The sequence below is a fragment of the Mauremys mutica genome, chromosome 4 (assembly GCF_020497125.1).
Source record: "Mauremys mutica isolate MM-2020 ecotype Southern chromosome 4, ASM2049712v1, whole genome shotgun sequence".
Classification (NCBI taxonomy): Eukaryota; Metazoa; Chordata; order Testudines; family Geoemydidae; genus Mauremys; species Mauremys mutica.
This window is the reverse complement of record NC_059075.1, coordinates 116,416,649-116,441,780: the sequence shown is the minus strand read 5'-3', so window position 1 is coordinate 116,441,780 and position 25,132 is coordinate 116,416,649. Positions and strand designations below refer to the sequence as shown.

General features: G+C 45.4%; 1 protein-coding gene across 1 annotated transcript in view; it reads right to left on the bottom strand.

Moving 5' to 3' along the window:
* Nucleotides 1-12,220: 12,220 nt before the first annotated feature.
* Nucleotides 12,221-25,132, bottom strand: part of LOC123368707 (NACHT, LRR and PYD domains-containing protein 3-like) — an 88,899-nt gene continuing 75,987 nt past the window's right edge. The window contains exons 9-10 of the mRNA XM_045013751.1: nucleotides 22,716-22,886; nucleotides 12,221-12,831 (exon numbers count right to left, since the gene is read on the bottom strand). Of these exons, the coding sequence (XP_044869686.1) occupies nucleotides 12,732-12,831; nucleotides 22,716-22,886 (271 nt within the window). The 3' untranslated portion in view covers nucleotides 12,221-12,731. The remainder of the gene's footprint in view (nucleotides 12,832-22,715; nucleotides 22,887-25,132) is intronic.

Here is a 25,132-nt window from a genome sequence, read left to right as displayed (position 1 = left end):
AATAGCAAGTAGCTGGTAGTTTATATGGTGTTTTTATAGGGATCTTTTATTTAAATTTTTATTTTTTAGTGGTTTTGTGTTTTTGTGGTGTGATTTACTACCTTTTGGAGCACTTTTTTAATAGTGCGATTTATGCACGCTGTATTTGGCCTGAGGACTAAGGCCAGTATGGTACATGGAGCTTTTGTTTAATTTTTAAGGTTTGTATTATTGTTGTAAATTTTTTTTTTTACAAAGGCTTTTTATTGTTAGGATTTATTATTTTGGGGGTGCTATATTTACACACTACCTTATCAAAGAACTTTTTGGCTACCCCCCGGTGCTGTTATTTTCAGTAGGAAATGCTTTTACCCATTTTGAAAAGGAATTAATTATTACCAATAAGTACCAGAATTTTTTTTACTTTTTGGTAATTTATTAATGAAATTAATTTGAACCCTGTGCCATGACCCAGGCCTTTGTTGGTGCATCATGGATTGCCAGTGGGGAGGACGAGCCTTGTTCCAAGGCACCACACACAATTTTGCACCCATGTTTTAACATTATTTTTATATACTTTTATTTTGCTACTTGCTTTAGCCTTTTTAAATTTTTTGTTTTTTTATGCATAAACTGATGGGCTATATTAAGTAATTTTTTTTAAAATTTGGTTAGGGAGGTTTGTAGTGTTATTTGTTGGCTTAGATGTGTTAGCACAGACGTTTGGTTTTTTTTTAACCTTTGATTACAACTGCTATGTTATGCTGTCGAGCTATTCTATTTACCCGATTATTTCAGGTGGCTTTTATACCCATTTTTTTATTGTGTGCTTTTACATGGCACACTTTTAATTGTTTAGGGGTTTTTTTATCCACTGGTAAATTTATTTTTATTTTTTTAAATATGATATATGCTGATTTTTACCTGTTTTTGTACCAATTATGTATTTAATATTTTTAATAGAAAAATTACTGTTAGCAGTGGATACAGACTAACGCAGCTGCCCCTCTGATACTTGTTAGCGTAAATATACATGGGCCATGGGGAATATTTATATTGCCTTAAAACCTGATACATTGCTGGGCCGATTTATGATTTAGACATTTTTGAGTTACTTTTAAAAAAAAAACTAATGGCAGCATTTTTTACAAAATTTTTTTATTACCATTGCACTTTTGTTAGTAAACCAGATGTGCTTTTTTTGATTCATGGTATTGAATATTTTTAGTGGAGGGTGCCTTTATCAAGGCAATTGTTTTTTCCAGAGTGGCCTCTGGACATTTATGTTGGGGTGTTTTTTTTGTTTTTTTTCTGTTTTTAATTAGGGCATGTGTTAGCATGTCCAGTTTGGACACCATTTTTGTGGTCACCCCTTTGTTGACTAAGATAAGCATTTATTGAGCCATTTGGGTGTTTGAGACTTTACTTTTTAGTAATTTCCCTGACAAAATGTACTTGAGGGGAGTGTGGGTTCTTTGGATAGTAATAGGGGCTGTTCCTGTGAGTGTCTTAAAAGATTGTACTGCCCAGATGGCTGCTAGGCACTTACGTTTACAAGGATTAAAATTTATTTTTCCTTTTTATAATTTTTTAGATTTACATGCTATTGGTACTAGCTTTTTTTTATTATTGTTTTGTAATAGTGTGGCAGCCAAGACCATGTTATTGGCTGCGAAACGAATAACCAAAGGCTGTGATTAATTAGGAAAACGCAGGGCTGGGGCTGTGAGAGCTTTCTGTTTTAAAAGGTTTAAAGCAGAGTTTTGCTTTTTTTATTTTTATTTTGTTTTGTTTTTTATCAGTTTCCACAATGGGTGAGTTATTTTAGCATATTTATAAATGTGGTTTAAGAAAATTGAATTTTTTTAGCAGTACTTTTAAAGAGTGGGCATCGGTAGGCGCCGGCATTTTTACTAGTGCCCTTATCGTCCTCTGATCTACCTGTTTTCCTTTTTGTTTAATGACCATGCCCAGGTGTGTAACCTCAGGTAGCACCAACTGAGCCTTCTCTAAGGCTACTTTGAACCCTGTTTTTTTAATTAGTGCCAAAACTTTTTCCATTAGTGTTTGAGTTTGTGCCTTAGCTTTTCTAAAATCTTAAAATGTTATTTACATATGAAAACACAAAAGACCTTTTTTGTGGACTCAACTGGTTTAGCATATTCACAACACACGGATGGGCAATAGCCGGGCTGTTGTGATATTCCTGGGGTAACTGACAAAAGGTTCATTGTTGCTCTTTTGTTCTAAAGGCAAACCCATTTTGTGAGTCTGGATTAGGGCGACCAGATGTCCCAATTTTATAGGGACAGTCCCAATTTTCGGGTCTTTTTCTTATATAGGCTCTTGTTAACACCCACCCCCTGTCCTGATTTTTCACACTTGCTGTCTGGTCACCCTAGTCCAGATGTAGGGGTATGGCAAAGAAACAGATGGCCAAATCAATAACTCAGAAATATTTAGATGTGACTTGCACTTTTTATATGACCTTTGTCAGATTAGCCACAATAGGGGCCTTGGGATGGTGCCCTTATTAATTCTTTTATAATTAATTGTTAGACGCCAGGATTGGCCGTTTGCCTTTAGCACTGGCCACACAGGGGAGTTAAAGGGTGAATTTGTTTTTTGAATGACACCTTGTTGCTTTAATTCCTGGATGGGTTGCACCAATTGGGCTTTTGTCTTTTTTGGGTAGGAGTATTGTTTTCGGGGAGAGACAAATTCCGCAACAAGTGTAACACAAGCATTAATTTTACCGCAATTTTTTTTTGAGTGTGTACTGAGAGGAATTTTAAGGGCCGCTTTTTTGCTTGTGGGGCTGTAAGTGCAGCTACTGGTTTCTCTCCCGTCAGCAGCTGATACAGTGACAGTTGTATTTTCCCCACTTTTTGTGGGTGTTGTGATTGTAGTTTGTTGTATGGCTGCAATAGGGTTTTGTTTAATACATTTTAATTTGGGGGCTTATTTTATTTATTTTTATTTTAAGTTTTACTAGGGTTTTATTTTATTTTTTTATTTGGGGATTTTACCGGATTGGGCTTGGTTTTATTTTTTTGCCGTTACAGCTGCTACCTGGCGGGTGGTAAACCCCAATTAGTTTTGAGATGTTTAATAATATATTTACAATGATTGTAATTGGCAGGGGCTCTACCTTGTTTTAATGTTATTTTTTTAATTATTTTTTGTAAAGCCTGATTTTTTTTGTATTATTATTTGTTTTGATCATTTTTTTTATTTTAATTTTTTTAGGGTATTTTTGAGACTGTCCAATTGGCTTTGGACCCTGGTGGCCAGTATTTTCCATTGATTAGTTTTTGTTTAGATGCACCAAGTTTTTCATGCAGTGTGGCATTCTCCTCTTGGCAGATAGCCAAGCAGAGGAATTCCTCATTGCATGCTTTTAAAAATAGCAGCGGAGTCCCTTTTTATTGGGGTTGATGGCCTGTAGACCAAAAGATATTTTGCCAATTTATATTTATTTTTAAACTAGCTATAGTATGGGCATTGACTAATGCTTGTTTAGTCCATGGGCTGTGCCCAAACTTCTGCAAAATATTTTTTAAAGCGTTGGGGCATGGGGAGAGGCTCAGGGGTGCAGGCTCCGGGCAGCGCTTACTTCAAGTGGCCCCCGGAAGCAGCGGTATGTCCCGGCTTCTAAGTGTAGGCACAGCCAAGTGGCTCGGGTCGCTGCCCTGTCTGCAGGTGCCATCCCTGTAGCTCCTATTGGCCGCAGTTCCCGGCCAATGGGAGCTGCGCGGGCGGTGCTTGGGGCAGGGGCAGCATGCAAAGCAGAGCCCCCTAGCTGCCCCCACATGTAGGAGCCACAGGGGGGCCATGCCGCTGCTTCTGGGAGATGCACGGAGTGGCCCCCGATCCTGCTTCCCAGCTGGAGTGCCGGAGAGGGGCAAGCCCTAGATTCTGCTCCCCAGTGGGAGCTCGACAGCTGGATTAAAATGGCTGGTGGGCCAGATCTGGCCTGCGGGCTGTAGTTTTCCCACCCCTGCTCTAGGCAGTCCTTCACACCGACCCCAGGGTTAGTGAGCTTCAGGGTGCGAATCACGTCTAAAGCTGGGCCCCTGAGGCTCTCTACTAGACATCTTCACTTTTCTGTGCCTGGTATGGCCCACCCCTGCAGCATTTCAATGGTATGTTCCAACCAGGGTTCACACTCCTCTTCCCCAGGTATTGCGATGGGACCCCCAGCAAATAACCTTAACTTACAATAGGAGCTTGATGTAGCATGGGACAGCACAACCTTTTCCAATGCTTGCCCCAGTGCTTTTCCCCAGTCATCGGCCGAGGCTGCAGCCCCCAAGCTAGGAGCTGCTGAGCCAGGGCCCAACAAACCTGACCTATTAGCCATTATACAGAGTACTTTCCTCAAAATATAAACACAATTGTTTTCCCAACTTAGTGAATCACTCACCAGGTGCTTGTGAGGGGTACTGACCCAGGATCCCGGACGAGCCCCCAAAACTGTAACCCTTCTGCCAGATGGAACCAGCAGCAGCTAGGGCCACGTTCAATATCTAGGGGTTCCTTTCCATTGATCCAACAGAGAACCGGCTTGAGCCCCCACCCAGTAACCTGGGAAATTTACACATCCCCCTGGGGCACCTCTGAGAGGCAATAGTTCCTCTCTCGCAAGCACAGAGTCTGTGTGTAGAAAAGAAACTTTTAATAAAAAGAGGGAAGTAACTCAGCATTAATTTTGGAAAACACAACAAACAAGCTTCATAAACATAAACCATGAGTAAAAGACCCACCCCAACTAGGTTGGGCAGTGTCCTATTCCCCTCAGGTTCTTAAATCCAGCAACCCAAAAGTCCCCTTCACACGCGCAATCCTTCTGTGCACCCCACTCACAGTTGCTGCCCTTGGTCAATGCAGACCTAGAGTTCAGAGGTACATCTGCAGAGTTCACCTCCCCTGCTGCATGAGGGTTAAAACAGAGGGTAAGAGGCATCTTACTCACTCATCACGCCTCTCCACTGCGGCCCTGCTGGCCACTCATCATGTCTCTCTGCCTCTGCCTGCTCGTGCCAGCTGGCCACTCTCTTAGTGATTTTAGCTCTGTGCACTAAACACTGTCCTGCCACAAGTGATCTGCAGCTCTGGAGAGGCAGGACAGAAACAAAGTCCTGCTACAGATGATTTACCAGCACTGACTGAACAATTAAAATAATAAAAGGCTCCTAATAAAGCCTATTTAGCCCTATTTTTTTAACAGAAGAAAACAGACTAAACCAATCTAGGAAGAACCCTTAAGACTATACACCCTTCTAGCTGCTATTCCTACACCACCCCCACCCCCATATTTTTAGAGGGCTCGGACATTTGAGCCCTTGTTTTACCAAGGTTCTTTAACCTGAAAGTGACTAGCTCCTTTGGGACAGGTTAAGCAGAGTCCTTTTCTGTATTCCCACAATAATTGCAAACATTGGTAACCATATTTCACTACCCCCGCATTCAGTACTAACATCACACTGGAGGTAAGGCACACAGTTTTAACAGGGAGGGTAATTAACCACTGGAACAACTGACCCAGGATTGCGCTGAATTCTCCATCACTGGCACGTTTAAAATGAGGAGTGGCTATTTTTCTAAAAGACTTGCTCTAGATCAAGCACAACTATTGGACTCAAAGCAGGAATTAATTCAGGGATGTTGTGTTGCCTTCTGCATGAGGTAAGACTAGATTGTCACAACAGCCCTTTCTGTCTTACGTCTGTGAACTGCGAAACCAGATATTGGGGAAAGTCAGTGCCCTGGGGGGGTCTAAGGGTGGGGCAGTTTCTTTCCTAGGGAAATGGGAGACAGGGAGCCATGGGCCTAGAAGGATGGGACATCCCCTGAACACACGGAAACCCTGTTATTGCCCTGGTCTCTACCTGTAAAGGATCAGGCCTGCGACTGTGCTTTCCCTCCCTTGTATAGCGTGCAGGCTGGCTCAGTGCAGGCTACTGTTTGAGATGCTGGGATATGTGCACAGAATGACAGGGTATGACATGGAGGGGTGATGTGTGAACTGAATGACTGGTGGAAAATGAACAGGTGCATGGAGCATGCTTCTCCCCTGGATCTGCACCAGCACAGAACCCACATTTTAGCATGCAAAGATCTCTCCCTCTCCCTCCTAACAAGCACTGGCTGTGATCTGAGGGGGCCTCACTTTAGTAGCTGATCAACTGCTCAGATGCTTTGCCACTTTTTGCTCTCTCCCCCATCTCCTTCCTGAGCCAGTCCTCATTGATTATCACATGCTGCCTGCAATCAAACATGGTGTGTGGGGATGATCCTCTATATTGCACAAAGCAACGAGATTGGCATTGCCATGGACTATGTGCCAGGCAATAATCGTGTACAGAAAAGGCAGGGAGGGAAGGGAGCATGAAAAGGGATATAGGTCTCAGCAGGGGCACAGGGAGAAGGACAGCCATGCAGCAGGGCACACTCTCTATCCTTTGCAAAATGCAGCTTGGGTCTCCCATCTTCAGGTGCCACTAGATGCTCTGTGGCTGCAGCTTGGAAGAGGCACCCTCAGCCTGCCAGACTGCATAGAACAGGAGCAGGTTGAAGAAGACCCCCCCTCCCCCATGACGAGCTGAGCTCTAGCCATTTCGCCGCCCCAAGCACAGCGGCACGCTGCACGGGGGGGGGGGGGTGCTCTGCTGGTCGCCGGTCCCATGGCTCCGGTGGACCTCCCGCAGACGTGCCTGCGGAGGGTCTGCTGGTCCCGTGGCTCCGGTGGACCTCCCGCAGGCACGTCTGCAGGAGGTCCACCGGAGCCGCGGGACCAGCGGACCCTCTGCAGGCATGCCTGCGGGAGGTCCACCAGAGCCACCTGCCACCCTCCTGGCAACTGGCAGAGTGCCCCTCGCGGCATGCCGCCCCCCAAGCACGTGCTTGGCGTGCTGGGGCCTGGAGTCGCCCCTGCCCTGAGCAATGTCAGGAACCAGAAACTGAGGTTATATTGCCCCCTCACTCTCCTCACTAATATCCCTTCTTGCTCTGGTGCTTAAGTCTCAGTTTTAAGATCAAGGGCATTTAATAGTACTGTGCACTGACTTTTCCTCCCTGTAAGTATATTTCAGCCAATTTCTGTTGCAGCAAAACTCCAGCTGGTTCTTCAGGGTCACCAGCAGTGCAAATCTGCTTCCTCCACCTTCATAGATGACCAAATCCCTCCATTCAGCAGTATGTGATCCACTAAGCCTTGCAGGATGATTGACTAGTAATCTTTTCAGTTCACTGACTCACTTGCCCAGTGCAGGGGGCAAAGTACTGGGCTATGTGTGCCATTGATGGCCCTGCACAGTTAGGAAACTTCATTCTTTGAAAACCAACCAGTAGTGCTGGAACTTTTCTTATGGCAGCCACCTGTGAGTAAATCAGTGTTCATTGCCTCACAAACTTGCACAGCCACAACCCTGACAGTGGATGGGTCAACCGCAAAGTGGTTTACAATGGACCTATAGCTGTCTGGTGTAGCCAGCATCCACAGGGCAATAGCCATCACTTCTGAACTGGTGCAGCTCCCCTGAATCAAGCGTTCTGGTGCTGGAGAGTTAGTGCAAGCTTGTCAGAGTGCCCCATGAAGGTCCATTGCCTCATTCGGCCCAAAACTTGGATCCTACCACACGGTGCTGGTTCTCCTTCACCAGATGTGACAGTCACTAGAAGGATGCACCGTGACAATTCAGGCATTCACATAGCTATATTGTGTCAGGGCCAGCTCCAGACCCCAGCGTGCCAAGCGCACGCTTGGGACGGCGTCCTGCGGGAGGGCGGCTCTGGCGGACCTCCCGCAGGCATGCCTGCGGAAGGTCCGCTGGTCCCGCGGCGCCAGTGGACCTCCCGCAGATGTGCCTGCGGAGGGGCCGCTGGTCCCGCGGCTCCGGTGGAGCATCCGCAGGCATGCCTGCGGGAGGTCCACCGGAGCCGCGGGACCAGCTGACCCTCCGCAGGCACGTCTGCGAGAGGTCCACTGGCGCCGCGGGACCGGCGACCGCCAGAGCACCCCCCGCGGCGTGCCGCCCTGCTTGGGGCGGCGGAAATCCTAGAGCCGCCCCTTACTGTGTGAGCAGAATTGACTTGTCAGTGCCCCACAGGGTCAGCCATCTTCGATGTGTCAGAAAATGATGCCCAAATTCCATCTAGCAGCTTGCTGAGCACCCACTTCACTGCATAACCATTTATCCCTCAGTGAGGAACGGGAGACAAACCAGATCATCATCCAATTGCTCCATGTCTTCTACCCAGTTCTGTAGGAGTAACAATCAGAGAGTGACATGATCAAGAACTGCCATAGGCAAGCGTGTGAAGGTGGAGGACAGTACCAATTCCCCACAGCAAAGTGGTTCTTGTAGTATCTCCCTGTGACACACAGAGCCCTGAGATACCACCCCTGAAGTGGCAGGGCTACCATTGTGCACTTACAGTGGCAGTGTGGCCACAGGGCTATGCATGTACACAGCGTTATACCTGTTTCCATCAACGCTTCGGTGGGTTCTTGAGCATAAGTATGTGATTCACATGGGGGCATAGTCTTAGTGTGAGAGAAAAAAGCTCTTGCCAACATAAGCTCCAAATCAGACCAGTCACATTTAAAAAAAAGGACCAATGCTGGTATGACGTGGTGATTACTCCAGAGGTCACTTTTCCACATAAAGCTGAATCCAAAGCCCAGGAAAAGATTCCCTTTGACTTCAGTGGGCTTTACAGCAGACCCATAAAGCCTATTCCTGCCCCATTGAAGTCAATGGGAGTTTTGCAGTTGATGCCAGTGGCTGCAGTATTAGGCCTATAGAGCAGGTGAAATTCCCTAGTAAGGTTTAATACGCTCTTCTCACCAGCTTTGCTCAGATGCAGATGCCTGCACACGGGGCTGTGCAGGGGAGAATTACCCCTTAATGTGTTAGGGTCAATTTCCACCTTGAATTATCCTAGTGCAGCAACTTTGGCTTCTGCAGGAACCATCCTGCACTAGCCCTAAGGTCCCAGGTCTTGTCCATGTGGAACGTCTGTGCTTCAGTGGAGCTGTATGGATGTAACTGAGGGCAGAATTTGTCCCTTGTGTCACAGCAACCGATTGTCTCCACCCTGGTCTGGTAAGAGAGGAATTAGTGCAGGTGACCTGGCAGTTACTGCAGCATCCATACCTCCATCTCAAATGGATGTAACCATGCACATTCCTGAAGAAAACGTGTAGATCAGAGAAGAGTGTGGTGGAGGCGCAAGAAACAGCTGCTGCTGAGTTTAGTTCCTTAAGTCTAGATGATCCAGGACTGTGGACCCACTTGAGCAGTAGCCTGAGGACTTCCTTGTACTGCATGGGCCACAGCAAGTGAAAAAGTTCATGTTCCCCAAAGACAATGAAAATAGAAGTTTCCATTCAACACATTACTGGCATGAAATTCCCAATGGTGACAAAGTGGAGAGGCCATGGCTTATGTACTCAAAAACCCAGAATGCTGCACGCTGTTTTGTTGCAAACTCTTCCAGTCTAATGTTCCAGCCCCATTGGGTTCTACATGAACAAAGGACTGGAAAAATCTGGCTAGAAATCTGGAATGCCATGAGAAGGCAGCAAATCACCAGCGAGCATTCCATAGGTGGAAAGAGCTTGAGAAAGGCCACCTTAGATGATCAGCATCAAGAGAAGGTTGCATCAGAGTCTCTTTGCTGGCAAAATGTTCTGAAAAGGCTCATTGCCATTGTGAGAATGCTGCTACCCAAAACCCAGCACTGGGTGGCACTTCAGATCAGCTGTATGTGCCAAACAATGGAAACTTCCTTAAAATTGTGGAGCTGATGACTGAGTTTGATGCTGTACTCCAGGACCATCTAAGAAGAGTCACCACCCAAGAAATGTACACACACTACTACTTTGGGAAAACAATTCAAAATGAGATCATACAGTTACTGGCAACAAAAGTCAAACAGAAGATTGTGTCAGATCTGAAGTCAGCAAGCTATTACTCTATTCTGGACTGCACACCTGACATCAGCCATATGGAACATATGACTTTAATGGTGCGTTTTGTAACAACAACAGAACCTAGTGAAAATGTCCCTGTAATGGTGACTGTCAGAGAGCATTTTCTAGAATTTATTGACATTGATACTACAGGAGCTGGTATGACAAATGTGCTTCTTAAAAAGCTGGAAGATACGGGAATTGCAATAGCTGACATGAGAGTCAGGGCTACGATAATGGTGCCAACATGAGAGGAAAGAACAGAGGAGTGCAGACATGGATCTGAGAGTTAAACCCTTGAGCTTTTTTTGTCCCATGCAGTTCTCATTCATTGAACTTGGTGGTGAGTGATGCAGCATCAGCTTCTAGGGAGGCTGCTGAATTTTTAATGTAATTCAAAGCATCTATGTATTTTTCTCTGCATTAACTCATCAATGGCAAATTTTGAAGCAACATCTGGGAACATCCTCTCTGACACTGAAACCACTGAGTGCTACACAATGGGAAAGTCGAGTGGAGGCGATAAAGCCTATCAAACACCAAATTGGGATGCCATAGTTGCCATTATGGAGGATAATGCTATGACAGGAACTGTTTGTGGGAGAACAGTGGCAGAGGGAAATGGAATCACCAGAAACATACATAACTTCAAATTTCTGTGTGGCTTAGTGTTGTGGCATGACATACTGTTTGAAATAAATGTTGTAAGCAAGAGACTCCAAGGTGTTGGCCTTGATATATCTGGAGCAATGGAACAACTGGACAAAGCAAAGTCATACCTACAGTCTTACCGGTCAAATGAAGAATTTCAAAATGTTCTGAAGAGTGCACAGAAGTTGGCAGAGGAACTTCACATTGAAGCTATTTCCCCACCCATTCGAGAATACAAGAGTCACTGAAGAAGAAGACATTTTGATTACGAGGCACGGGATAATCCCCAAAGAGACCCCAAACAACAAAATTGAAAGTTGAATTATTTAACCAGGTGCTCAATTGTGCAATACAGTCAGTTGAAGAATGTTTCGTGCAGCTCAAGGAACACAGCAGTATATTTGGGATGTTGTATGATATTCCAAAACTCCTCACTATACCTGAAGAAGACCTACACCAGCAATGCAGGGCACTAGAGACAATGTTGACATGTGCGATATTGATGCGAGTGATTTAGGTGATGAACTGAAAGCCCTTTCAAGACATATTTCGCAGGATCAACTCCAAAGGCTGTTCTGGAATATATGTGCACAAATAAGATGATCACCCTCTTTCCAAATGCTTTTGTTGCTCTGTGCATACTTCTAACACTTCCTGTAACAGTTGCCAGTGGAGAATGAAGCTTCTCCAAGCTGAAGTTAACAAAAACATATCTATGCTCCACAATGACACAGGAGAGGCTGGTCGGCCTTTCAACCATCTCAATAGAGCATGAGTTCACCCAGACTGTGGACCTTGGTTCAAATCTTTGCAATCAAGAAGGCACAGAGAGCATCACTTTGATTATTCAAACAGATAAAAATTCCAATGTTTACTATGTGGACAAGAAAAGTCACATTTGCTGTTCAGACATTTGAAAGTTAAGTGTTACTTAAAATTTTTAAAGAAGGCATTTTAAGTTGTTAGTTCTCCTCTATTGGGGTAGGTAGCAGAGCAGTACCATGAGAGGAGTAGAACAGGAAGAAGACAGAATTGAGACCTTTCAAAATTTTGGCCCAAGCGAGGGTGCATCATTTGAGCTCCCCGCCTCAGGTGCCAAAATGTTGTGGGCCAGCCCTGCATAGTCTGTGTGTTTGGGGGTATTTTAATCAATGCGTAATAGGGCTTGTGGCTGTGCTGTAGCTGTGAGAGGAAGTGAGTGGCTATGAGGTGAATGTCGTCACTTGTGCTGATATATTAGTCGTTCACCAGGCATAACTAGAACAGCAGCATTTCTTTGGGCTCATGCAACTGGGTGACTGGCCAGGCCTTAATCATCTCCCTATCTTGCTTTTTTGTTTTCCACTCCCAAATGGGTGTTCACGAGCCTTTGTGGCGACCTACAGCACCTTTCTGATAAAGCCATGAGCACCCAGAGAAGGGTAAACAAACCCTCTTTTAGCTGCCCAAACTGTCATTTTGCCTGTGCAAGCTTCTTGACCCTGAGAAAGTGGTCTGAAAAGCAGCCCTGAGGACTCCCCCAGCCTTGGCGAATGGGAGAATTCTTGTGCACAAGAACAGCACAAACTATAGAAAGAAATACAAACTCTGAAGTGCAGCATTAGTCTTGATTCATGATCTTTATTGGACTCCAGCAAAACTGACATAGAAACATCCATCTGGCATGAACAAATGCTGTAGATGGACATAGAATGTTGACTTAATGGCCAGGGAATTGTGTGAAATTGTGGGAGGGGGACGGGTAGGAGAAGAAACACAACAAATAATGACTGAGCTAGTGGAACAGAATCCACTGGCTCCAAGGATGGTTCTTGGGTCACCCCCCTGCACTGCCCCCCTTCCTTCCTCCTGCTCCATCCCGCAAATCAACTCCCCCATCTAAGGTCAGACCAAGCATGGAGCAAATCCAGCTTCTACTTCTGAGTTTCTTGCCTCAGACAGGAGGGTTGGGCCTGACAATCTCTACTTAGCTCCCTGCCACTGATGCTGAAATATGATGCTGGAGTCCCTGGGGATGGTGGGATTTATAGTGAGTGAGCCAGGTCTTCACCTTTCCCTGGCTGCTGATCCAGCTAGTGGCAGGGCGGCCAGGCCAGAGATGTGTTGGTGCACAGGCTCCCACTCAGTCCTCCGGCTGCATCTTTATGATCAAATCAGGTTTTATCTTTTTCACTGCATACAGCTCTACCTGCATTACTGGAGTTAGACGGTGGAAGTCCACTCTGTGGGGAAAATAAGGAAAGAAAAGGATGTTAGTTCTCTCTGCAGACATGATGCCTGAGCCCACAGTCCCTGTCAATGCATTGCCCACCACTGGGGTCTTTCCCAGCTGTCTGCCAGAGCCCACAAGATCTGTACGAATGTCATTCCCTTGCCTGCCAATCTCACTGTTAGCTGGTGCCTTTCCCTTGGAGAAGGGGAGGAGAAGCACTGGTGCAGTCTGTAGCCTGGCCTGCACCACTGCACCCCACTCACCCTGTGAGCTCTGGGATGGGACAGCAATGTCCTTTCTGCACGTAAAGGGCTAGATTGTGCAGCTACTCAGCACTCACAGGGAGCAGGGGCTGCAAAATCCAGCTTACAGAATCTCTCCATGTAAGCAGAATTATCTCAGCTCTCTGCTGCATGGACACCTCATGCCCCCCTCCCCTCAGTAACTCAGATCTTGAAGGGGGTGAGTTTTAGCAGCTGTTGTGGTGCTGCACACTGGGCCTGACACTGCTGAAATGCAGGTGACAGCTCAAAAATACGCCCCAGCTACAGGAAGACAGGAACATTTCACTTACTCTTGTATTTACTATTACAGACAGTTCAGAAGAATGCAGTTTTTCTGTCTGCAGCGAGTTTGAGAGAGCAGGGGCCAGTGCTCAGTTCAGAGCATGGTGCTCGTGACACTGGTAAACCAAGTGCCAGCTCTGGCCAAGGCCGTAGGTGTCAGCTAAGAACTGACAAACTCATAGCTGGAAGCCAGACCAGCTGACTCGTACTTTAGTATCGTTCAAAGTAGATGTTAAATGTGTTTAGTGTTTAAACTTCACGAAAAACCGGCAGGATGTTGCATGCTTTGTTTTCACTTACCTGTACCCTGTTATACTGTTATAGCAAACATCTGCACTGTATATACCCCTGTAAGGAAGTAACTCATCAAACAAAAAAGAAGTCTTCTGTAACGCAAATGTAGAACTCTAGCAGAAAGTGTTAAATCCTGCGCATTCAAAGCAAGTGGTCATTGTGTGTGAGTTCAAAGTCTCTAAGCGCATTCCTCTTTTCCCACCATGAAGAAAGGAACCTACATCCAGTAAGCTTGGTTTCTGTGAGGAGAAGTTATAAATATGGACCCATGGAAAAATTCTTTATTTCTTGACTGTTTGGATTCTAGCAGGGCAGAATCTTTTATTTGTTCTTATTTTTATTCTCATTTTAGTTACCACTAGCCTAAGTGGTTCACACCCACACGTGCCTCGATCCTGCTATGTACATCTTCTAAAGTTAAGAACATAGGAATATAAAAACGGCCATACTGAGTCAGACCAAAGGTCCATCTAGCTCAGCATCCTGTCTTCTGACAGTGGCCAGTGCCAGGTGTGCCAGAGGGAATGAACAGAACAGATGATCATCAAGTGATCCATCCCGTTGTTCATTCCCAGCTTCTGGCAAACAAAGGCTAGGGACACCATTCCTGCCCATCCTGGCTAATAGCCATTGATGGACCTATCTTCCATGAATCTATGTAGCTCCCTTTTGAACCCCGTTATAGTACTGGCCTCCACAACACCCTCTGGGCAGTAGTTCCAGAGATTGACAGTGCATTGCATGAAAAAATACTTTCTTGTGTTTGTTTTAAACCTGCTACCTATTAATTTCATTTGGTCGCCCCTTGTTCTTGTATTATGAGGAGTAAATAACACTTCCTTACTTACTTTCTCTATACCATTCATGATTTTATAGACCTCAATCATATCTCCCCTTATCCGTCTTTGCGAACATATTATTGCCCTTATATAAATCCATGGTACGCCCACATCTCGAATACTGTGTACAGATGTGGTCTCCTCACCTCAAAAAAGATATTCTAGCACTAGAAAAGGTTCAGAAAAGAGCAACTAAAATGATTAGGGGTTTAGAGAGGGTCCCATATGAGGAAAGATTAAAGAGGCTAGGACTCTTCAGTTTGGAAAAGAGGAGACTAAGGGGGGACATGATAGAGGTATATAAAATCATGAGTGATGTTGAGAAAGTGGATAAGGAAAAGTTATTTACTTATTCCCATAATACAAGAACTAGGGGTCACCAAATGAAATTAATAGGCAGCAGGTTTAAAACAAATAAAAGGAAGTTCTTCTTCACGCAGCGCACAGTCAACTTGTGGAACTCCTTACCTGAGGAGGTTGTGAAGGCTAGGACTATAACAATGTTTAAAAGGGGACTGGATACATTCATGGTGGCTAAGTCCATAAATGGCTATTAGCCAGGATGGGTAAGAATGGTGTCCCTAGCCTCTGTTCGTCAGAGGATGGAGATGGATGGCAGGAGAGAGATCACTTGATCATTGCCTGTTAGGTTCACTCCCTCAGGGGCACCTGGCATTGGCCACTGTCGGTAGACAGATACTGGGCTAGATGGACCTTTGGTCTGACCCGGTACGGCCTTTCTTATGTTCTTATGTTCTTATGTCTCTTTTCCAAGCTGAAAAATCTCTCCTCCAATCTCTCCTCATATGGAAGCCGTTCCATACTCCTAATCATTTTTGTTGCCCTTTTCTGAACCTTTTCCAATTCCAATATATCTTTTTTGAGATGGAGCGAGCACATCTGCACACAGTATTCAAGATGTGGGCGTAGCATGGATTTATATATCGGTAACATGATACTTTCTGTCCTATTATCTATCCCTTTCTTAATTATTCCCAGCATTCTGTTTGCTTTTTTGACTATCGCTGCACGTTGAGCGGATGTTTTCAGAGAACTATCCACAATGACTCGAAGATCTCTTTCTTGAGTGGCAACAGCTAATTTAGACCCCATCATTTTATATGTATAGTTGGGATTATGCTTTCCAATGTGCATTACTTTGCATTTATCAACATTACATTTCATCTGCCATTTTGTTGCCCAGTCACCTAGTTTTGAGAGATCCTTTTGTAGCTCTTCACAGTCTGCGTGGGTCTTAACTATCTTTAGTAATTTTGTATCATCTGCAAATTTTGCCACCTCACTGTTTACCCCTTTTTCCAGATCATTTATGAATATGTTGAATAGGACTGGTCCCAGAACAGACCCATGGAGGACACCACTCTTTACCTCTCTCCATTCTGAAAACTGACCATTTATACCTACCCTCTGTTTCCTATCTTTTAACCTATTATAAATCCATGAGAGCACCTTCCCTCTTATCCTGTGGCAGCTTACTTTGCGTAAGAGCTTTTGGTGAGGGACCTTGTCAAAGGCTTTCTGAAAATCTAAGTACACTATATCCACTGGATCCCCTTTGTCTACCTGCTTGTTGACCCGCCTCAAAGAATTCTAGTAGATTGGTGAGGCATGATTTCCCTTTACTAAAACCATGTTGACTCTTCCTCAACAAATTATGTTCAGCTATATGTCTGACAATATTGTTCTTTATTATAGTTGCAACCAGTTTGCCCAGTACTGAAGTCAGGCTTACAGGCCTGTAATTGCTGGGATCACCTCTGGAGCCCTTTTTAAAAATTGGTGTCACATTAGCTATCCTCCAGTCCACTGGTACAGAAACTGATTTAAATGATAGGTTACAGACTACAGTTAGCAGTTCTGCAATTTCACATTTGAGTTCCTTCAGAACTCTTGGGTGAATATCATCTGGTCCTGGTGACTTATTGCTGTTTAATGTATCAATTTGTTCCAAAACCTCCTCTAATGATACCTCAATGTGGGACAGTTCCTCAGATCTGTGACCTAAAAAGAATGGCTCAGGTTTGGGAATCTCGCTCACACCCTCAGCTGTGAAGACTGATGCAAAGAATTCATTTAGTTTCTCTGCAATGGCCTTATCGTTCTTGAGTGCTCCTTTAGCACCTTGATCGTCCAGTGGCCCCACTGGTTGTTTTGCAGGCTTCCTTCTTCTGATGTACTTTAAAAAAATGTTATTACTTTTTGAGTCTTTGGCTAACTGTTTCTTAAATTCTTTTTTGGCCTTCCTAATTGTATTTTTACACTTCATTTGCCAGAGTTTATGCTCCTTTCTATTTTCCTCACTAGGATTTAACTTCCACTTTTTAAAGGATGCCTTTTTGCCGCTTACTGCTTCTTTTACCTTGTTATTTAGCCATGGTGGCTCTTCTTTGGTTCTCTTACAATGTTTTTTTTTAATTTGGGGTATAAATTTAAGTTGAGCCTATATTATGGTGCCTTTAAAAAGTTTCCATGCAGCTTGCAGAGATTTCACTTTTGGCACTGTACCTTTAATTTCTGTTTAACTAACCTCCTCATTTTTGTGTAGTTCCCCTTTCTGAAATTAAATGCTACAGTGTTGGGCCACTGTGGTGTTTTTCCTGCCACAGGGTTATTACATTTAATTATATTATGGTCACTTTTACCAAGCGGTCCACCTATATTCACCTCTTGGACCAGATCCTGTGCTCCACTTAGGACTAAATCAAGAATTGCCTCTCTTCCGGTGGGTTCCAGGACCAGCTGCTCCAAGAAGCTGTCATTTAAGGTGTCAAGAACCTTTATCTCTGCCTCCCGTCCTGAGGTGACATGTACTCAGTCAATATGGGGATAACTGAAATCCGCATTATTATTATTGATTTTTTTATTTGAATAGCCTCTCTAATCTCCCTGGGCATTTCACAGTCACTATCACCATCCTGGTCAGGTGATCAGTAATATCTCCCTACCTATATACTTATTATTAGAGTATGGAATTTCTGTCTTATTATCTATCCCTTTCTTAATGATTCCCAAAATTCTGTTTGCTTTTTTGACTGCTGCTTCACATTGAGTGGATGTTTTTCAGAGAACTTTCCACAGTGACTCCAGGATATCTCTCTTGAGTGAGAGCCCCATCATTTTATATGTTTAGTTGGGATTTGTTTTCCAATATGCATTACTTTGCATTTATTGACACTGAATTTCACCTGCCATTTTGTTGCCCAGTCACCGAGTTTTGTGAGATCCTTTTGAAGCTCTTTGCGTCTGCTTTGGACTTATCTATCTTGAGCAGTTTTGTATTATCTTTTTCCACCTCACTGTCTACCCCTTTCTCCAGATCATTTATGAATATGTTCTTCTCCATTTGTGTTTAACTGTAATGTGATCAATTTGGTTCCCTGTTCTGTGATCAGATGACCTCCATATCTCCCACCTTTTGAAATTATAGATCATAACTCACTTGTACATATATTTTTACCTGCTTTAACCCTTGAATAATGCATTTTTTTTTCTTGGGGTATGTCTACACAGCAAAGTCAGTCTAGGGTGAGTGGGACTTGAGTCAGTAGACTTGTGTCAGAGAACCCTGAATTGAGAATCCACACTGCATTTTAACCCTAAATAAAGAATTTTCTGACCAGTGCTCTAATCTAGGGCTCTGTATTCCACTCTGCAGTGCACAGACCCAAGACAAAGTAACCCTATCCCAGAGTACCAAGCACATCTCCCCCTCCCACTCCCACTCCCCCATCCCAATGTTGACACTCAAGCCCTTTTAATGAGTTGCACTGTGGGAAAACTCTATTGCCCTCTCTATTTCCTAACTGTGACAGTGCTGTTGATGGGATTCAGGTGCCCATAAGGACACATGAACACATCAACTGCATAACTAGCTCCTTTGGCAGCTGTCTCAGTACAGTGACTGCAGTTTGTGAAGGCTTTATACTGAACAACCATCTAATGTGAGAGTTGGGCTCTGCACCTCTAGGCTGAGTCACACTGGCAGGAAAATGCCCATGTGCTCCAGTTCTAGGGATAATTAGGACGTCAGTCTCCAGGGCTGTCAAACTATTCTAATGAAACTTTGCCATTCTTCATTTTTAAAACAGGATATTCAATTAAGCTGTTTTTGTTTGTTTGTTATTTTTGTTGGTTTGGTTTTATGTTTGACAAAAACAAATTTTTCAGAGGGAAAACGCCCACCCACCCTAGGCTGGCTGCTGCCAGTGAAGTTTTATCCCCAGGGCTTGGGGTGCAGTGTACTTCAGCAAACCCCAGGGATCCCTTTTCTGTGCCCCCACAACACCCTGTGAGACAGGGATAAGGGATCCCTGGGGGGCTGTGAGGAAGTTTTGGGGCTGATTCCCACTCCCCACCCTCACAGTGCACACTGCCTGGGCACCTCTGCATATGAAGCCCAGGGAACCCTGGGATACATCTGGAGAACTTCTGGGAATGAGTCAAGCCAGGGCCACATGCACAAAGGAAAGCAATAGAACTCAGACTCTAGGTCCCAGCTTAACACTGGCTCGGACCCTTCAGACTTTCAGGGTCCTGTGACCCTAGGTTCAAGCCCTAAATTAACACAATTGGTGTGCGGACACAAAGGGGGTTAGGCTTGAGCCCAGGCTCAAGTCTGGACTTACATTGCTGTGTAGACATACCCTTACTAATAAATCTCTAAATAGCTTACTATAGGATTGGCTGCCAGCTTCTTTGGTGTGAGATCTAGGATGCAAATTGAACTTGGTGAGTGACTAGTCTCTTGGGAGGTGCCCACGCTCCTATGTCCCCCCATACAGCTTGACAGTCCTGTTCTAAGGAAAGGGATGTGCTAGTGTAACCCACCATACCCAGTGTGGCTCTGTCCCTCTCTAGTGGCTGGACCACATGGAAGCGTTGTGCTAAAATCACTAGAGTTTGTAATACTGACATTTCCCCAACCCTGTACCTGAAAACATGATGAAAGGCGAAAACTAGCAATTTTTCCTTTATTAAAAATGGCCACCATCTCCTCTTACTGGAAATGAGGATGAAAAAAAAATGTGTTCCTTAAGAGAAAAGAAACCTCCCTGGTTTTTAAGCAGCCAAAAGAAAAATGTGTTCTTTTAAAAGCCTGAGTGCTTTTGGTTTAAATTGATCCCACGACTGCCACTATGTCAGGATTCCCCTCACACACTCTGAACTCTGGGGTACAGATGTAAGGACCCGCATGAAAGACCCCCTAAGCTTATTTCTACCAGCTTAGGTTAAAACTTCCCCAAGGCACAAATTCCTTTCCTTGTTTGTGGTCGGTATGGCGGCCACCACCAAGTGATTTACATAAAAATTCAGCGAAGGGTCACTTGGAATCTCTATCCCCCCCAAAATATCCCCCCAAGCCCCTTCACCACCTTTCCTGGGGAGGCTTCAGAGTAATAAACCAACCAATTTCTTTAGCAATGTGAGCACAGACCTGACCCTTTGTCTTCAGGACACTGAAATCAATCAGGTTCTTAAAAGAAGAACTTTATAAAGAAAAAAATAAAAGAATCACACCTGCAAAATCAAGATGGAAGGTAACTTTACAGGGTAATAAAAAGATTTAGAACACAGAGGATTCTCCTCTGGCTCAGCTTCACAGTTACAAAAACAAAATTCACAAGCTAAAACAAAAGATAACCTAATGCATTTCCTTGCCCTACTTATATTTTCAGATGATGTTGTACCTGCTTGGCTTCTCCCTCCATCTGGAGAGGGAGCAACAAAAGAGAAGAACAACAAATCCTCCCACCCGCAGATTTGAAAGTTTATCTTCTTTCCTCATTGGTCCTTCTGGTCAGGTGTCAACTAGGTTATTTGAACTGCCTAACCCCTTACAGGTAAACCAATCTAGTAGAGCTGCCAAGGAGGGATTTTATGCTACTACAATCATAAAGGTTGCTACCCTTCCCTCTATATTTATAACACTGGCTGCCATTTCCCTACAGTCCATCTGCTCGCGGAAGTGAGGCTGCCCTTGATAAAGTTGGCTGCCACCTCCCGCTGTTTACATTGAGATGGAAGCCATGCCCACAGGCAAAATGGCTGCCACTCTGGTTTGGGGGCTAGACAGGACATAAGGACTGTGAGGAGCTCCAAGGACAGGGCTAAAAGTAGATGGAGTGAGGGGGATCAGGGAAATGAGGGGGAGAAGGAGGCAGATTTAGGGGCGCAGGAAAATGGGCTGCGGGGCGATGTGGAGGACAGGAAGGAGCGGATTGCAGGAGGCATCTGGAGGAAGAGGAGGAGTATTTCGGGGGCTCTGACAGAGATGTGGTGGTTGGGGGATCAGGGAAGTGCTGCTTCTTAGAAAAGGCTAAACCAATCCCATAGTATGTTTACTGTGACTTTGTTGCTTATACCCTTATTTGAATAAGTTTCAAGTTCTTTAATATGCATACCTGTAACTCACCAACCCTAAATAGTAATATATATTCTTTGTGCAAGTGTGAATCAGGAAATAAATATGGAGGGTAGAAAGTCAAGATAATGATAAGAAAGGGATAGAAGCTCCTCTACATTATGGGTGAGGAGAGATTAAATGCAGGCGCCATCTGAGCAACCAGGGAAAGACATGCATTTTTGTGTACACTGAATATTGATTTTTCAATCCGTTATTTTACTCACGCAGGTGTAGTAGGAAGAGAGGTTGAGACATAAGCCCTTGTATCAGAGGCCTGAGGCCTGGGCTAAAGTAGTGGTCAAAGCTTTGCTAATATAAAGCAAAGTCAGGCTGTGAACTGGAGGCAGGCCCTGCTCACAGAATCTGGCAAGAACAGGGCTGATATTGCAGAAATACATTCTTAAGAAGTGCTAGGCACCGAACACACCCACAAACACATTCCAGAAGGGTGGTACCAGAACACCTCAGTACTGACACATTCCCCACAGATAACATGAACACGTTGACCCATTGTAAAGATAGGATCAGGATGACAGAATGATGAATAGAGATGTCTGGATCGAACCAACATGTACAAGGTGATGGGTGGCACCTAGCCATGTCGGAGGGGCAATACATAACTTGTTTGTATCGGTGTATAAAATGAAGTCTCAGAGGGAATGTCTTTCGCCCGTCAAGAAGAAAATGGAAAGTCCCGCCATTCACTGAGCTGCATCCATTATCACAGGCATACACGTGCTAGTGTAACTGTAGACATTGATCTGGGAAGCTAGGACAATGGTTCATTGGCAATAAACCTGACCAGGTGTCTTCGATACTGAAATGGGTCTTGTAGTCTCATTGGGTGGTTCGATCGAGGTCTGCTGTGCCAACTATCTGCAAAGAGCTGAGACAGCACACAGAGAGAACAGACACGCAGCCAAATATCTGACTACATTTGACAAAGGAGTAAAAGGGAGTTAAAAAGTCAAAAGACACTAAAACCAAAAAAAAACCCACACCACAATTAGGATTTTTTTGGCAATCTCTATGAGTTTCAGGGGTCTAACTCATGATTTTTGCTCTCTTGATGTTGGCAATACTGGGTTGTAGTTTTTATTGTATTAAAATAATAGTGTTTTTAATTTCAAAATATGCTGCATCTGGAATTTGCTAAAAACCACTGGACACTGTCCTCAACTGCACCAAGTTCACACTCAGCGCTGATGAGGAGACTGAAGAAACTGGTTATAAGCCACATCTGCACTCCCTGATCCTGGGCCAGGTAGGGGACAAAATGGCTTCTGGTCTAACAGAGAGGAACCTCAGGGCTGCCCTAAGTTACCCCAGATGCTGGGCTGGCCTAGGAGAGGTGGAGCACCATGCACTCTGCCCCAGACATACACCTCCTTGCTCCTCCACACCCTGTACATGGGGGCAGGGGGATGCAAGCAATGGGTGGTACAGAGTTTGCTATACCTGCTTTCTACCACCTGAGGATTATCCTGAGTCAGGGGGATCCTTAGCTACCCCTTTAGGGCAGTTGTCCAGCTGCTTTCCCTGCTCAACAGGAGCTTAGGCCTGAGCCCACTACATTCTTCAGTTGTTTAACTAGTAAAATATAGGCAGTGAACACATCGGTGGGTCTCTGTTCTTTGCCTGGGGAGCAGAGTGGGGCTGGTCCGTGGCTGGGTTCCATGTACTGTAGGACATTGTGATCCGGGTACACTGAGTTTAACTCACAACATCAGTGTTTCCAGGAACTGGCTAAAGGGAGCCAGCTGTTACTTACCCTAGTGTGTGTAGTTTGCAGTTTGGATGTTTCAGCCCCTCACACAGCCGCTGCATTCCTGAATCCTCCAGACTGTTTGCCCCTAGACCTAGGAATGTCAGGGTCTGGCTGGTGCTGAGAACAGAGGAGAGATTCTCACAACACGCAGCTGTGAGACCACAATAGTGAAGCCTGCAAGAGACAGATATATACAGAGTAAAATGACTTGCGTATGCCCCATTCTCTGCATTTCCCTTCACTGATACCCATGTGTATCTACAAAGGGATTCTTAATTCAAGACAGTGGCCAGGAATAATGTTATCTATTTATTTTGATTGAAATAACAATAAAAGACCCCTACTGAAAGTTTAGACCCTTATGATATAATTAATTATATAAACCCCACTATGTTAAGAGAATATTACGGCTGCAAGATCAAGCACCCAAAAGTTAGGAACCGCCAAGATTTAGGCTGCCTAGGCAACCTTAATTTAGCTCCTTTCTGTGTGTACATTTTGATACAGTCTGGGCAGGGAATTCTGGTTGCTGCTGGTGCTGGGGGTGGGGTGGGGAGAAGTGGTGTGGAGCTCTCCCTTTTCCCTAACCACTCCTGTGGTGCATCCATCTTCCGGCCTGCCTCCACCTGGAGATGCTGCTGAATCGTTGCCTTTCTTCTTTGCAAGTGCTTTGGGGTGCATGTGCTCCCCATCAGCCTTCCCTCTCCTTTCTCCCCTCAATTTGCATTAGTGGATTGGTGGACCTCCTCCTCTTCCCTCTGCCTTCCCAGCAGTCCTTTCGACCCCCACCCCACATAATGCTTGCTTGCCGCCCCCATCTCACGCGGTCCCCCTTGTGATCCACTTTCCCCCATGGTGTGTTGCCTGTTTCCCCTGCCCTTCCTACTCACCTGCACACACCCCACACACTTATATGCTCTCCTTCACTCCCAGTCAGCTGTAGAAGGAGACTCCACACATACACACCCAAACCGTTTATCTGATTAATTCCCCAGTTGACCTTTGCTCCCTCCTCACCGCACTGCAGTCTAGTGGGGAGAAGACGTTAGATTCCCCCATCCCCTTTCTTCTATATCCCCCTCCAGTGGCTGTTCCTGTCGCCTGTCCTCAATGGCAGACCCTGACCCAGCCTCAGGTGAGGCTTCTGCTTTAGCAATTTGGTCCATGGGGGGAAGCTGGGAAGACTGAAGGAGGGGGACCCCTGGACATGGCTGACATTCCCCTCAGCTTTCTCCTCCATCTGCTCCCATGGCTACCACTGACACCTCTGCTGGTACCATCATCATCCCCTCTGGGACAGTAGCAGAAAGCAGAGGCAGGGACTCTGCTGCCAAACCCACCACCACCAAGGGAGCCCCTCAGTCAGGAAGAAAGGCCAGGGGAGAAAAAAGGGCTGTGGCCCTGCTACCAGCTGCAGCTCCCCCTCCCCCTGCCATCCCTTCTGGAGGGCAAAGGGGTGTCTGTGGGCTTGCTGATTCTGCAGGCTTCTCAGCTCCCACTGTGCTGTGGCACAAGCTGTAATTGTTCCTGGAAGACTTACAAGGCTCCAGGAGGAAGGTGCAGCTCACTCTCCAGCAGTGGGGAGATTTTGATCTTGCCCTCCAGAGTGTGACGGCCTTACTGGGGGAGGATAAAGGGAGCAAAGGGCAGTGCTCTGCAGCCTACCAGTGGGCCTGCAACTTCCAGGACTCCCTAGTCACCTTTGGGATCGAGCACAGGTTTCTGTGTGTTTCTGTGGGTACAAGCAGCACCACCAGCTGCGAAGATCCTCAACTCCCTCAATCACATCTACATCAGGGGCAACAGGGTGAGTCTCCACAGGTGCCAGGTACTGTCCTATCTTCGCACAGGGTGTGTGTGTGTGCTCCTTCTGCAGGAGTCTCAATCCAAACCAGCCACCAAAGCCAGCTGGTAGACTCATCTCCCGTCGATCCAGCAGGTAATGTAGACAAGCCCTCTTGCTATGGGATACAGACCTTTCTGAAAGGACATCAAGTTCCCTCACCACTCCACACACACCTTTCTCTGCCAAATCCAATCTAAAATTAACCTTTGGGCAGTACACCACCTGCTCCTAATAACCAGCAAACTTGCCTGGTCGGTGATTTGCAGATCTCATACGTCTTTTTGTGGCTGCTGTCAATCAAGGGTTGGTGGGTGATGGTGGGGAGTGAGCTGTCACTACCACTTTCTCCAGAGACCCCCTTCTCTGCAGCACATTACAGCCAAAACATAAGGGGGACAGGTAGGAAGAGGCACTGAACCACGCTCACATGCCACCCCTATTAGTTAACCTAGTACCTCCCTTGCCAAAGCAGGGTTGCTCTCTGCAACATATGTTCCAGTGAGCTGTCTAGTGGAGATTTAAGATGCTCCAAGTGATGAAGCTTCCATCAGTTCCACGTAGAGACTGTTTCATG